Raw genomic sequence first — 15,917 nt, 5'->3', positions numbered from 1 at the left:
TGGGATAGGTATCTTGCTGGAAGGATTTGGAAAAAAGCATTCCTCGGCAGAGCATTGTTTATCAGGGCAATACCAATTTTTAAACAGTACTGCACGGCCCCTTTGTCATGGTGAAAATCAGGCCCGTGACCCTAGGTAGCTGTGAGGCTACTTCCTCTTTTCTTTAGTCGAATTCTTGTCAAACAACTTTCTTTAGCTTTGCCAATTGATTTGAAGTCAGGTTGTTATGATTTCCCCAGCAGGGCCACTTTAACCTTTCCTTAACTCTGACTTTGACTCCTGGCCTTGCAGACTACATAACTTTTATAGCTGCTTACCTAAAAGAAACTTAGATTTTTGACCAACTTTTTGTCTTGGTTCATAGTCAGAGTGGGCACAAGCACTAGGAAATATACTGCAGGAGGAGAGGGGAGAGCCAGTGTTCTTAAAAAAAAGAAAAAGCTTGTCAATTTGAGCAGCTTCTGGGAAGAATAAAAGACATTTCTTTCACATGAACTTAAAGACTAGGATTATGTGTGATTGGGGACGTACAGTTATAGTGCGGTTAATGATAGGTTTTAGTGAACATTCTCAACGTAAAAACATAATTAGGAAACACATAAATTCTGATTAAATTCAGTCTTAAGCCCCACTAACTATTTTTGGGTACAGACGAAATGAACCAAACTTTAAATTTAAAAATTTTCCTCTTTTCACGAGGAGATACACCCTCTTTATAATTGTTTGCCTGAGTTATAACTGATCAATAAATTAAACCATAGATGTACCCTTATACAGGAACCTGAATTTTGTATTGAAAAGAGTCAGTAACAAGTCATTACCCAAACACAGTGAGCAAGAATTTCACTGCATCTGCTGTTGTCTTTGAGAAACCAGCTTCAGGGAAGTCCTTTAACTGGTGAGCTTCTTTCTTTTTTTTTTTTTTTTTTTTTTCTTCTGGTTCCAGGAATTGAACCCTTGACCTTGCACTTACCAGGCAGGTGCTTTTGCTGCTGAGCTAAATCCCCAGCCCCAACTGGTGAGCTTCTGAGCCTTCATTTGCTTTTTGCCTACGAATGCAGCATTCCCTTGTCAGAGGGCCCGACAGCCCTTGGGAAGGTTCGTGGTATCTCTGAGAGAAGTCGGCTCTTTGGTAGGAGTGATAGCGGAAGAGGGTGCTGTGGCGTGTGTGTGCAGGGTTTGGGCCTGGCCTGCCGGTGTGTGGAAAGAACTCCTGGGCGCTCTGGGATGAGTGGGAGGGTTCCGTGTGATAACCGGTTTTCTTCCTCACTACCTGCCTTTGGGCATCTCCTGACAGTTCTTGCAAGTGAGGAAGGCCAGTGGCTTAGGTGGCGATCATCAGACATGGCTTTATAAAGGCTTCAAGGTGTGTGGTTTTGGTTACCTCGAAACCGTACTGCACCCACTGGGGGTAGGCCCAACGTCCTGAGGGAGCATTTCCTCCGGAACATCCACCTTCGGACAGAAAGTTACCTTTCTAGGTAACTGGTTCTCAGACAGGGATTTTGGGTATTTCCATTTATCTCTGCAATCTACAGCCTTACACTCTTTATCCCCTGCCACAGTTGGTGTAGCACGGAACAAGACTCGGGGTAAGGTACTTGTTCACCAAGAAGGGTATGAGGTGGAGCTGACTGACCTTGGCTTCTGGTTTAACTTTTTTCCTCCAGAAGTCCCATACACAGTCAGCTTCCAGATGCCTCAGGGTCATTCAGCTCTCTGGCTGTGTGTCAGTAGTGGGGCCCCCGGGAAGGCAGCCCAGGCTGCAGGCTCTGTACCTGCCACTAAGATAGATTTGAAGATCTGCGCAGAAGGCATTATGGTGATTCAATTGAAGCGTCTCCCACTTCCCCCTCGGAGCCCTGGGGAGACTGATTCTCCCGCTTCCTAACTCCCTCCTCCCATCCTGCCAAGCGTTCTTAGGATCCACTTTGGGTTTATTGACAGCCCTGTGCGTAATTCACGCGAGACAGGTTACAGCAGAGCGTGTCACCTTTGCTAGTCAAGCATGGCTCAGTTGCACTGCTCCAGATTTCGGCCGGGAAGTAAGTTTTATGGGTGTTTGGGCCTAATGTTTTCCTGTCCGGAAACCTTCCCTCTCCCCTGGGGAGGCTGCTTTGGCAAACACCATCGGGGAAACTCTGCCTTCTCCTTGTCCAGTTGGATAAACGGGTTTTGGGCAAAAACAGACTATAGCGCAAAGCAGAAGCCCTTGGTGTGGCGGGTGTTAGCGCTGGGGAGAGGGAACCCTGGTGGGCAGCACAAGCCGTGCTAAACTGGGTGTGGCCAGATAGCTCCATGTGGGATACAGGTAGCATCGGGGCGCTTCTATAACTGGGTGTGGCCAGATAGCTCCATGTGGGATACAGGTAGCATCGGGGCGGACGGTGATTTGGGCAGAGACTTTTCCGTTTAGTAGAAATCATCCTGCTTTTCTGATTCTACGATTTTCTTTCTTTCTAATTAGTGCGTATTGACAATGTGGGGTAGAGTTTCACTGCGCATTTTCATACATGCATGTAACGTATTGGATTGTATCCACCCCCTTATTATGCTCCCTTTTTTGTTTTAACACTCCTTGAAGTAATGAGGCCCTGCTAGCAGACAGCAATGCAGTTAGACTTAGGGGCTCCAATTATTTTACTTTTTTTTCTCTCCTGGGTTTTCTGTAAGATCAAGGAGAAGAAAGAGATAAACACTAGCAAGATAAACTACTGGGATTCTAGGAAACAGACAGGAGAACCTGAACAAGCTCTGCAGCGCAGGCGGGGTGGAAGGCAGGTGGGAGGGCAGGTACAGGAGCAGGGCTCTTTCTAGTGGCTCTCTGTGGCTAGAGCTCAGTACGGGCGAGCCAGGCGAGGGTGGCGGACACAGAGCGAGGGACGGGCCCAGGGCAGCTTATGAATTGTGCTAGAAAGTTGGTTTTCGTTTGGAAGACTTTCTACACGGGGAGAAAAGTGATCTGAGTTTTCGTTTAGGGAGTTTACTCTGGTCTATGGGTGTTGGGGTGGAAGTGACAAAGAATGAAGGGGAAGCAGGGCTGTCGCACGGTTGGCGTAAGAAACAGTCAGGATCTGAACCAGGAGAAGCCGGTGAGGTGGAGGGGCTGCGTCTGGTAAGGGACAACCTCTGGGCGGCCCGGAAAGGGGCAAGGCTGACACCCAGGTCTCGGACTGCGTGAGGAGGTAGATGCGACGATCCCTCCCTCCAAAGTGGGAGAGGTGGGGAAGAGCAGCTGGGGTGGGTAAACAGTGACTTCTCAGCAAATGTTTGTAGAGATGGGGTGAACAGAAAACACAAGCCTTATTATAAAGCAAGGATCCCAGTGACGTGTACTTAACGTTTTTCCAGGAGAGACTTTGCGCCTCACAAGGTGCTACCAGTGAAACTCCACCAGCCTGACCGGTACGTCCCAAGTGAAGAGAACATGGATTTGCTCACGACGTATAAGCAAGATTTCAACCCTTATCATGTTGGCCGCGTGGACCCCATCAAACCTCGGGACAGTAAATATCCCTGTGCTGACAAGATGGAGTGTCTGCCTACTTATAAAGGTGGGAGAGGAGGGGAGGAGCAGGGCGAGGGAGGGACGGCCGAGTCCGTAGGCCGGCCAGGAATGTGGTTTGTGTGTACTTCCCCTCAGCCCGAGGGCCAGCAGGCGTTTCCTGCAGGCTGCAGCCAGCTGGCAGCCCGTTCTTGTCCAGCTGGAGAGCTAAGAATGGCTTTAAAGTTCATGACTGAGAAAATAAAAAGATTATTTCAGGACGCGTGAAAATGACCTGACATTCGAAGTCCAATGTTCATAGAGATGTTTGGTTGGAACACAGCCATTTAGGCGCCGTTACTCGTTTATGCATTATCTAAGGGTAGTTTCGTGCTGTAGCGGCAAAGCTGAGTAACCACAACGGAGACCTTTTCCATGGCCTAAGATATGTAACATGTATGTTGCTCCTTATAGAAAATATTTGCCAGCCCTGCCTTAGCTTGCTGTTTGAATGCACTTTTCAAATTCAAGCTAAGTTTAGTTTTACCAATGATTGATTATTTCACTTCATCCATTTAAAAGAATATTGGCGTATACATAGATAACATATGTACAGAAGTGTATGCATCTAATTATACATATCAATCAATTTTAATGGAACATACCTACATAAACAACACCCAGATCAAGAAGTATAACATTAGTACTATGCCCTTTCAGTTACCCTACCCATCCACAATTTAATCATTATGCTGACTTTGTTTTTTTTTTTGGTTTTTCTCTGGTACCGGGAATTGAACTCATGACCTTATGCTTGCCAGGCAGGTGCTGTGCCACTGAGCTAAATCCCCAGCCCCCATGACTTTTAAAACTTTAGTTATGCTAGTTTTGGGTTTTATATAATTAAGGTTGATTCATTCTTTTAAAAATATTTTTTTATTAAAAAAATTCATATATAGTATGTATTTATGGGGTATGATGTACTTTGATACATATATACATTGTGTAATGTTTAAATCATGGTAAACATATGTGTTTCTTTAAAAACGTATCATTTCTGTATGGCAAAAACTTTCAAAACCACTTATAGCTTTTTTGAGATGTACATGTTTTATTGAGTATCTATTACACACCAGGCGTGGTTCTAGGAAGTCAAAGGAAGCGTAGTGATCTGCCCTCGATCTCTTAGTCTCCTAGGAGAGATGAGATGTGAACTTGGTGTTGCGCAAGGAGCGTAACCATGGCTCTGTGTGGAGCAGAGGCCGAGGGAGCCAGTAACTCTGACACTTACGCCGCACACCATCGCCCTAGGCAGACGCGCTGAGCAGTTCACGTGCGATAGTTCTGGGCTTGTAAAGGGCCGTGGTGAGGATTGGTTTTGTTTAGTCAGGCCAAACACTCAGGCTGGAGGTGGAGTGGAGGTGATGAGGCTGGAGTGACACAGGATCTTCCCGGAGGAGCTCCTTACCTGCCGTCCCGTGGGTCCTGCTGTGGTGGGGCTCCTCTCCCTCCAGGAACAGACTCGGAGATGGACTGGCACGGGCCCCCTCAACACCCTGGACTTCCTTCAGGGCGCTGCTCCTCCACTCCTCCACAGCTACCTTCTGTCAGGCACGTTCTGGACGTGGCTGCTCCCCCAGCGGCCCCTCCCCTGAAGCGTTTGTGCACAGCCTTGTCTGTCCTTCTGTCTTTCTGGCGCATTCACTGTCTGCTGCCATCGTGACAGTCCTTGGCCTTGCTGAGGCCTCCGTTTCACGGATGCCCCCGCTTCTCTCCCACCGTCTGTTCCCCCCAGGCAGCCTGCTCCCTGTTAGATCTCTCACTAGTGCCCTAACCTCACCCTCCCTGTTTCTGTTGCTTCCTCTCGGCAAAGCCGTGCTTCTGTGTTGGGCGTGTCTGTACTTGGGCGTGCTCTTGAGCCTCCCTCCAGTCCGTCAGCTCTTGGCCATTTCCACAGAAAGGAGTCGGCAGTCTTTTCATAAAGACACCTGATGTGACATTTTTCTCTACTTGAAACTCCTCAAGTGATCTTTATGGTTCTTAGGCTAAATTTCCAAGCCGTTAAGGACTCCTCTGACGCCTGGCAGGTCGTGGCTCTTGCTCCCTGAGCCCCGCTATTCCAGCCTGAGGGCTGCCTTTCCGCGCTCTTCCTCTGCTCCTTTGCCGGGAGGCAGCTAACGAGTTCGGACCCGTTTCCCTGTCTAGCGCTCATCCTCCACTGGCCGCTGCGTGGCGCGCTGTTAGCGGCCGTCTCGCACCTCCCCGTGCCAGACCAGATCCCTTAAGGTGTCTTGTCTTGCAAGTCCGTGTGTGGCCTTCTTTTGCTTAACTCTTGTCTTCTTGGCCATGCAAACTCCAAGGGGGCAGGCGAGGGTCTGTTTCTTTGCCAGTTGCCCCCCGATAGCAGACACTGTAATAGGTGCTTTAGAAAGGAGCCCCTGTGAGCAGGTGCACAGTGGGGCAGCCCCTGCGTCTATCTGTGGGGTCCTCTCCTTTTTAGCCGGTGTTTCCAGGCAGACAGAAGTGGGGTACCGTGTACACAGAGTGGTGGAGCAGAGCAACGGCCCTCGAGCGTGTCCAATGACAAAATCTCTTTTCCTTCACATTGGAGTTTTGAACCCCCTTGGTTTATGTCTTAGAGGAGTTAAAGGCTCTTCACAGCACTTTCTGCTCGGTTCTGTTCTTCTCTGTTTTGCTCTAAATGCGAGGAGAGTTCTGGAAATGAAAAATGCCCCTCGCTTGCCCTGAGGGTGAACGTGAGTGGAATAAGTCTAACTGTATTCTTAAAGAAAAGCCTTCCCTACTCTCCTCCACAAACCACTCAGAAGAAACACGTGTACAGAAAAATCCCAACTTCATGCTCATGCTTTAATCTCTTCTACCTCCAACTGTCCCATATTCCTTTGTTTGTTTATGAATTTACACCTGAATTGCCCTCTGCAAACTATGCAGTATTACTCCTCTGACAAAACTACGTCACGGCTGACATTTCTTTACTGTTAACATTAAAATCAAGAAAATTCTATTTTCTCTATTTTTCTTAAACTTCTGACCTGTTAACTTATTAACTGCTTGCCTATTTTAACAGAATTAAACAGATTCCAGTCAAACAACAACTAAATTGCTCAGGGCCTGGCTTGTGTAGATGGCAGGGTTTTTGTTCTGGGTACAAATTTGCACTAGAGGTTGGATTTCATAGTTTTCCTCTGAAACTCAGATTTCAAAACGAATCTGTGTGTACCTGTTAGATCTGTCTCCCAGTTAGGTTTGACCCATAAGTACTGGTTTGCAACCTGCGTGTCTTAAGAGTTTTACTATCTTAGTCTGTCTGTACTTCTGAAGGAATAGACCTGAGACTGGGTAATTTACAAATGATAGAAATGTGTTTTTCACAATTCTGGAGGCTGGGGAGTCCAAGATGAAGATGCTAGTATGTTCAGTGTCTGCTGAGAGCATGATCTCTGCTTCTAGGACGACACTTTACTGTTAAGCCTTCATATGGTGAAAGGCAAAGGAGAGAAAAGGGCTTAGCTAGCTCCTCCAGCCCTTTTACAAGACAATTCAGTCATCAGGACAGTGAGCTGTGGTTTAACGCTTTCCCCTAAGGTCCTACCCAGATTCAACATCTGAACTGAGGGGCATTCAGGCAGGCGGTAGCAAATATTTTTATTTTATTAATTTGAGTGGTTTATTTGTTCTAATTCTATCTTGTGATGTCGTGGCTTCCAAAATTGGGTGTTCAATGCCAAATATCTGTATTCTTAGCCTTGAGGACAGGGAACGGGCCATAAAGATACGTCACATAAAGGAGTAAATGGCTGAATGGTTCTGAATGGTTCTGTTTGGCGATAAATGCATGCAAATTCTCACCCAGCCAGTGACCCTGCAGGTCCTGGCGAGGAGCAGAAGTGAGTCTGAGGAAGGCCTCTGACACTTGTCCTGCCCGTGGGACACTTCTGAACTATCCTTGCATGTATGAGAGGCCATACTCTTGTGTTATCTCTCGGTGAATCACGCCTCGGAAGATTTGTCCCTTGTGAAAACTTGCTGCTGTAGTAAGCATTTTCTATAACAACCTTCATATTTTATGGCCATATATTGACCCTCTTTCCAATGGAAGAAGAAACCAGAGACCAAAGTTATCACATATGTGTATTTCAATGGGTCCATCTATATTTTGCTTATATGCTCTGCTTCCATTAGTTCTGTGAGAAAAATGTTCAGACTTTTCACTTTCTGCTCGTGGCCAGCACCTTAACTGGGGTCCAGAAAACCACCAATAAAATGTGCTTCAGCAGCATTTGGTTGTAATTTGTGACATTTTCAAAACACTGTGCAATTGGAAAGATTGAGAGTGTAATTACTTGATGCTCAGCTTTAGGTTTAGTGAAGTTTTTTTAAAGATACTTTATTGAACGGAATCTCTTTTAAAGAGGTTCTTGCCAATTACTCACATGACACTCTGGCCCTGAAGGGCTTTACTGGCGTGTGAATAGTTTGTCATATGGAATTCTGAGGTTTTTCAGGGCCTTGTGGAGAGGTTTTTTGTAATAAATGCTGGGTGGAGGAAGTCGGAGGCTGAATAATAATGTGGTTTCAACTGTATTGTTGGGTATCAGAAATCACACGCGGCAAAGCTGAGCTTACCAACCTGTTTTCTTAACACTTCATCTGTCACAGAAGAGGGCCAGAAAATCCCTCTCCTACCCACCTCCAAGTACCCTGAGGTAGTGTGTGGGTATCTACAGGTAGATGCCCCGGTTTCAGTGAGGGCTGAAGTCTGGGGGTGGAACATGTGGTTTATATTCAGTAAGATGGTTCCCTTTAAGGCCCCCTAATGCTTTCAAGATGCTGATAGAGCCATTAATGGCGCTTGGAGAAAGATTAGATTTTCAATTAAAATGAAGCCAATTTTGAATAAATAGTTGGTACCATTACTGGCCTAAAATAAACTTAAGAGTGTGCCTGGGGATGAGAGTGTCAGGAGTTCTGGAATGGTGCAGTCAGAAGCTTGGCAAATCCTCTCCCCCAAACGGCGATGGTAAAGCTAGGCAAAATGGTAAAAACAAACCATTTCAAGACTCTGGAAATGAACCAAAAGCATATAACAAAAATTATATGATTGAGGGCATTTATTCAAGTAAAACCATTGAAACTTTGTTATGGATAGTGGGCATCTGTGGCTCGACCCCCCAACCCCTGCCCCGGGTGGGCTGGGCCGGGAGAAGGGGAGGCTCCACTGCCAGTGGGGTCTGCACTGGTTCGGGACAGAGTGCGTGCCCCAAGGGTTTGGACAAAGACAGCCGTGATTTCAATGGGAAAAAGTCAGAGAAAATTTCTGAAGCTAGTTTGAGGTTTTCAGTACTAACTGGGGTAAGCAATAGGTAAACAGACAAGCTAGAAATTTAACAGGGAGATCCAGGGAAGGAGGCGAGCACAGTGGGCCTTGATATAGGTAGTCTGAGAGATGTGCTCTTGGCCACGATATGTGTAGGTGTAGAAAAATTGGAGGGGGTGCCATCTATTTATGCAGGCTCCCTACCACTGGGCTATTGCTGACACAGGGTGAACTTTAGGAAGCCAACCGTAAAAATGAAAACAATTTTTTAAAAAAGAGACCAGGTATACTGGTGCCTGTTGTTATCCCAACTACTTGGAAGGTGGAGGCAGGAGCATCACAAGTTTGAGGCCAACCTCAGCAACTGAGAGAGACCCCATCTTAAAAAGAGAAGAGAAAGAAAGGCTGGGAATATGGGGGTTCAATCCTTAGTTCATGGAGTAAGGGAAAGGAAAATGAGGAAAAATACGAGTAACTATACATTACAGAAGTGGTAAAACTATTGAATTATTGTAAGTATTCCATTAAACATAAGCAAAGACTAGAGCTCCCAGCAGAGGGGTTAGAATTAAGAATTCACAGTTGCTATAGAATATTGTCTAAGATACTGAGTCTTTAACAAACATTTATGAGACAAAGCTGGGCATGGAGAAAAATGTCTAGGAAGCTGAAGGAGGAGGATTTACATGAGTCCAAAGCCAGCCTGGGCTACATAATGAGTTCAAGGCCAGACTGAACTCATAGTGAGACCTTGTCTCAAAAAAAAATTGTGAGACATAAACAAAAAGAGGGAAGTATGGTCCATGCGTGAGGGAAAAGAGACAATTAGAACTATTTTTAAAGGAACCCAGATGTCAGATCTAGCAGAAAAATATATTTCAGAGTAGCTATTTCAAATATATTCACAAAACAACAGGAAACTGTATTTAAAGAAATGAAGGACATACAACAATTAATAATCATGAATACTAGTAGATAGAAATCATAAAACACTAAATGAAAACTCTAGAGCTGGACAATAACCAAAATAAGTATTCACTAGAGGCACTCAACAGCAGAAGTAAGCTGGCACAAGAATTAATGAAAACAAAGATAGCTCAGTAGAGATTATCCAGTCTGACCTACAGAAAAGAATTAAAAATGAACAGGACCCAGAAACTTGTGGAATACCACCTGCCGTGTCAGTACTCTCACAATGGGAGCCATAAAAGAAGAGGGCAGAAAAGGTGTTTGAAGGGTTAATTGCTGAAATTCCTTAAATTTCATGAAAGATATTTATAAATCCAAGAGGCGCTATCCAAGTAGGATAAACGCAAAATGATCCACACTTGTTCACATTATAGACCCATAGCTGAAAGCCCAGACAAAGGTTAGGGAAGGAGCCATGGAAGCGCTTTATCACATGCAGAGTAACGAAAGTGAGACTCACAGAGAGCCTGCTCAGAAGCAGTAAAGCAAAAAGCGCTAAAAGGGAAAAGCACTAAGAGAGAAAGTCAACCAAAGAATCGTATATCCACCGACATGCTTCAGAAATGAAGACAAAATAAATATATGAGAGAGAGAAGCTGTGTGAATATCTGACTTACGAAAAATACTAAAGGAAGTCCTTCAGGCGGAAAGGAAATGAAACTAGACGGCAGCACAAATCCGTATGGCGAAGTGGAGAACTTGTCAGTACAGCTATGTGATACATTCTTTCTCTTCTTTTCCTGTACATTTAAAAGGCTGTTTCAGAATAAATGATAAAACTGTAAGGTTTGTTTCAGGAAGGCAAGGTTGATGTAACATCAGAAAATCAATTAATGTCATACACCACATTAATAAAGTGAAAGACAAAAACCACAATAGATAGCAAAAACACTTGACAAGATCACACAAGCTCTCAACAAGCTAGGAACAGAAGGGACCTCCTTAGCCCGAAAAAGAACACCAACAAAAAATTCCACAGCTAGCACCTTCCTTAGTGTGGGAAGGCCAGATACCTACCCTCTCAGATGAATAGCAGGGCTAGAATGTCGGCTCTTACCTTTCTTTCAGCATTGCGTTGGAGCTGCTGGCCAATGCAATGACACAAGGAAAACAAATAATCAAATGCATCTAGATTAGAGAGTAGGACATGAAATTGTCTTTATCTTCAGACAATAATCCTATATGCAGATTACCAGATATAAACATGCAAAATTGGTGAAGAGAAAAAAATTAAGCCTTAGCTGTTCCTTTCAATAAACCAACAGACATCAGTAGTATATTTATTCCAGCTATCCTTATATATACGTATATATACTTTTTTCTTTTTCTTTTTGAATTTTAAAGAGAAAATATCAAAAACAAAATAACAAAAACAAAGGCATAAACAAAACAACATAAAAACAATAAAAATAGTACAGAATTTCAAAACAAGGAGATAGGAAATTAACAATGTTGTTACATTACATATTGTTATCTTCAGAACATTTTTAAAATGATACGGCAATTGTAAATTTTATGTATTAAATTAAACCAGAATGACTAATTTTTTGGTGAACCAAAGTTGCATAATTTCCCAGTTTGAAAGCTTTACTATAAAGCTACAGTAATCAAGACAGTGTAATACTGATTGTAATACTGACATGATAAATAAAATGATAATGGGGCTGAATTAATAGCACAGAAATAAACCTTCAGATTTATTGCCACATTTTTCACAGAAGTGCCGGGCACTTTAGTGTGACAGAGGACATTCTTTTTAATAAACGCTGCGGGGACATTTGGATATCCATATGCAAAACCTCACCCCTCACTAAAAAGTTAAGGGAGTAAGGGCTGCGGGTGTTGCTCAGGGTGCAGCGCTGGGCAGCTTTTACAAGGCCCAGTTTTCAATCCCTAGCACCACCATCCCCACCACCAAAAAAGAAACAAACAAATAACCCAGCTCCACCCCCCAAAATCAAAGACCCGAATGTGATAGCTACGTTATAGAAAATCTGTAGTACCCTGGATTAGGCAAATGTTTCTTAAATGTGTGTTTTATGTGATGCAAATTATACCTCAATAGAACTGCTAAAATACATGCCTGTAGACGCTGCCGATGTTGATGATAGCCCTCCAGGGCTCCCGGAAACCTGCATTTGTTCTCTTTGTAAAGCTATGAAAGAATTCCCTGTGGATCCAGAGCGTTCATTAGGTTCATGTGGGCTTCTTCAGGCCTGGTAATTTATGGGCACAACGAGGCAGTGCAGGTCTTGGTTGTGAGCCAAGTACTCCGGAGAGAAAGGCCACCGTGTCAAGGTGGTCGAATCGCAGCGCCCACTGCTCCCCTTTATTCACCTGCTCTCTCAGTCTTGGGGCTGCCTTGAGACTCTGGGTGGCACAGGCACTGTGCAGACTCCTGCAGGGCCGTCTGAGGCAGTGTCTGTTGCTCCTCAGCGGGCTGGGGCCATCCTAGTGCAGATTTGCCTTAGGTCCAGGCCCCCTTCATCTTGGCTATCCCAGCTCTGCTGAGATTATTCTTGAGATGGACATGAATGGATAGAGCTGGCCAATTGTTTTTGTTTGTTTTTTTGTTTGTTTTTTTGTTTGTTTGTTTTTGTTTTTTGTTTTTCTTCCGGTACCAGGAATCAAACTCTCGACCTTGCGCTTGCCAGGCAGGCGCTGTGCCGCTGAGCTAAATCTCTAGCCCCCACTTGTTTTTATTTTTCAAGCATTCTGAACATCCTCCTTCTCCAAATATGTATCCCCGGTTATTACTTTTTTACGCTTTACTCTCTAGAAATAGTGTCAGTAGTTGTGAAGCAGGCTGTCGGAAGAGCGTGGCTTTGGAGTCAACCCTAAGGGTTAAATTTCAGTTCCTAACTCTCATGAGCTCTGAGGGTTCATGCGGGTTGTTAACGTGAGTTGAGAGATGCCTTGGAAATTGGTAACGCACTCTTCTGGGTGTGACGGAGAGGGTGCTTCCAGAGGGGACGGCGGGCTGATGGGGGAGGCCACCCCAAATATGGGCAGCAGCAGCTGCTAGGCTGCAGCTGGATGAAATGAAAGGAGGAAGAGGAGGGAGCTCCCAGCCCAGACTGCGGTGCGCTCGGTGTCTGTGTCTCTCTCTTTGGTCGCGCTGTCTCTGCCTCGCCTCAGGTCTAAAAGCAATGGAGCCAGCTGACCACGGACAGAAACCTCTGAGACTTGGAGCCACGGTAGATGTTTTCTCCTCTTAAGTTGTTGTTGTCAGGTGTTCTGTCACGGTGACAAAAGCTAACACAGTGCCATGTGACTTCGGGGCAAATTTCTTCGCTTCTCTGAGTGTCGCTTTAGGAACTCTGCAAAACAGATACTCATACCACAGAGGGTTATTGTGAAGATGAAGTAAGATTGTACGTGCAAAGCCTTGAACGCCAGCCTGGCTGGCACAAGTCTTTGCTCTTTGTTAAATCAGGTAGCGGATTGCATAGCACAGGCTCTGGATCTGAGTGTGACTGTGGTTTTCTACTAGCCAAGTGAGCGGAGGTAAATTTCATAATATCTCTGCCTCTGTGTCTGCACCTGTAAAGTGGTTATTTAGTACTCACTTTATTAGGGCTATCTGAAGATTAAATGAATTAATATGTAAAGCACTTTGAATGCTGCTTCATAAAATTTATTTTTATTTTCATTTTTTCTTATTTTTATTTTAAAGAGAATAGTAAAAAAAAAGAACAGTAGCAAAATACCAACATCACAGGCAAAAACAAAACAAAGCAAAAACATTAAAAATGATACAAGGTTTCAAAACAAAATGATAGGAATTAATAGTGGCTGTTACATTACATATTGTTATCATCAATGAAGTTGCTCATAATCATGTTGTATTAATATATAATATATTATTTATTATAATAAATAATCTTATTTCATCTTTGCAATAACCCTCTGTGGTATGAGTGTATCTGTTTTGCAGATTTCCTAAAGCAACACTCAGTTCTTCGTATAAGAATGCAAGATGATCAAACCATTAAAGAGAATAAAAAATAATAATTAAAAAAATTAGAGATGATATGGAGAGTCACTAGACAAGATGGTTGGAATTCACCAATGGTTGTCATATTGCATATTTCTGTCTTCAAATCAGTTGCTCAGATTACCAGATATAAGCATGCAAAACTATGTCAAAAAATATGTCAAAATAAATATAAATATGTCAAAATAAATAAATATGTCAAAATAAAAAAAATTTTAAGCACTAGTGATGGGTTCTGAGTCCTCTGCCTCCTACACTGCATGTGTCTTCCCAGTCGCCCTGTGCCGATGAGAGATGCCTTCCTGGTGGAGGAAGGGAACTGCCTTTGCGTCAGGATGAGCCAGATTTGATTGGTCTTCTGGAGTGAATTCACTAAATCCTCCCACAACCATGCATTCTCTAAAATCCCTGCACGCAGCCTCGTGGAGTGTGATGAAATCTTGAGTGAATTTGTCTCTTCTGCACAGTAGCCTGCAAATACTATAGAGCTGAGACTTCTAGCTCTTGCTGAGACAGTAACAAGGACCTATTCTGTTCTCTTGTCTCAGAGATTGCCTCCTTGGAAACTGGCTTATGGCTCTGGGGTCCTTTAGAATGTATGGATCTAATGTATTATTAATCACTTCTGCTTTAATTTTAGCGGATTATATACCTTGGAACCAGCCAAGACAAGAGCTTGTCCGTCCGCCACACAACTACCGGCCAGCACCCAAGTTTGACAGCAGAACCACACACCAGGATGACTACCCAATGAAGGGCCTTGTGAACACCAGGAGCTGTAAACCTCCAGCCGTGCCAAAGCTCTGTAACATCCCCCTGGAGGATCTGACTAACTACAAGATGAGCTACGTGCCCCACCCTGTGGAGAAGCGCTTTGTGCACGAGGCAGAGAAGTTTAGACCCTGCGATATCCCTTTTGAGAGCCTCACCACCCACAAAGAGTCCTATCGGGGGCTGGTAGGGGAACCCGCTAAGACCCTGAAGCCTCCAGCCAGGGGCCCTGGGCTAGACATGCCTTTCTCTAACACCACAGAGTTTCGAGATAAGTACCAAGCCTGGCCCACGCCCCAGGTGTTCTCCAGGGCTCCGGTCACCTATGCCCCTCCTGAAGAGAAGATGGACTTTCTGACAACGGTCCAATCCCACTACACCTGCCCTAAGGGCACCCCTGCTCAGTCCTGCCGGCCGGTACGCCCCATTAGGAAGAGCAGCCGCTTTGAAAGCTCCACCACCACCAAAGAAGATTATAAGCAGTGGGCCAGCACACGGACAGAGCCGGTCAAGCCCGTTCCCCAGCTGGGCCGTCCCACTGAGCCCTTGGACTGCCTGACCACCACTCAGGCCTACTATGTGCCCCACCCACCTGTCAGTACCAAGAGCTGTAAGCCCATCTGGTCTGCCCCGCGAGGGAATATTCCCCTGGAGGGCCAGACCACCTATACCATCAGCTTTACTCCCAAAGAAATGGGCAGGTGCCCAGCTTCATACCCTGAGCCCCCTGGCTACGTCTTTGAGGAAGTGGATGCTTTGGGGCACAAGATATACAGGCCAATTTCCCAGACAGGCTCTGGGCAGTACGGCCATCTTTCTGTAGGTGATGCAGAAAACCCTAACCAGAGGGAGTTGGCAGTATCGGCCTGACTTTAAAAATTGTTATTTAGAAGTTGCACAATACTTTTAAAAGCAGATGATGGAGAATTATTCGTAGGACAGAAGAATTCCCCGAAGTGAGGAAAAACAAACAACTTCATCACCAATTGTAGGACACGTAATAAAATGGAAATCACTCGAGCCAAGGAAAATGAATTTTAATCACTGCTGATAACACTGCTTCATTTCCCCTTCTTCAGTCTTACCCTACTCCCAGGTTCCTTACCTGTGCACGCAAGACCCACTGGTCTCAGTGAAGTTTTCTTAGATCTAGATGCATTTTATTAATTTAATTATTGTAGGAACTGACCTAATGATTAACCCCTGCAAGTGTAGAGTGCCACAGAATCAGTTTTATTTTGGGGGGACTGGATATGTAGGTCTGTGTTTTCCCTCATGTGCTGTCCACCCAGAGAGCAGTCTGCTGCTTGGGACCTGGGAGAACTTTCACGCTGGACTCGCTATGCTGTCACCTGAGC

The 15,917-nt window shown here is 44.8% G+C and overlaps 1 protein-coding gene across 2 annotated transcripts in view; it reads left to right on the top strand.

Moving 5' to 3' along the window:
* Positions 1-15,584, top strand: part of Saxo1 (stabilizer of axonemal microtubules 1) — a 39,965-nt gene extending 24,381 nt beyond the window's left edge. For both annotated transcript variants that reach the window (XM_005388724.2, XM_013516288.1), the window contains exons 3-4: positions 3,352-3,554; positions 14,429-15,584. In XM_005388724.2, the coding sequence (XP_005388781.2) occupies positions 3,352-3,554; positions 14,429-15,429 (1,204 nt within the window). In that variant the 3' untranslated portion in view covers positions 15,430-15,584. The remainder of the gene's footprint in view (positions 1-3,351; positions 3,555-14,428) is intronic.
* Positions 15,585-15,917: the final 333 nt, after the last annotated feature.

The sequence above is a fragment of the Chinchilla lanigera genome, unplaced genomic scaffold (genome assembly GCF_000276665.1).
Source record: "Chinchilla lanigera isolate Chin_1 unplaced genomic scaffold, ChiLan1.0 scaffold00033, whole genome shotgun sequence".
NCBI classification, from domain to species: Eukaryota; Metazoa; Chordata; class Mammalia; order Rodentia; family Chinchillidae; genus Chinchilla; species Chinchilla lanigera.
Note: the sequence above shows the minus strand (reverse complement) of the source record. Positions and strands in the feature narration are given on the sequence as shown.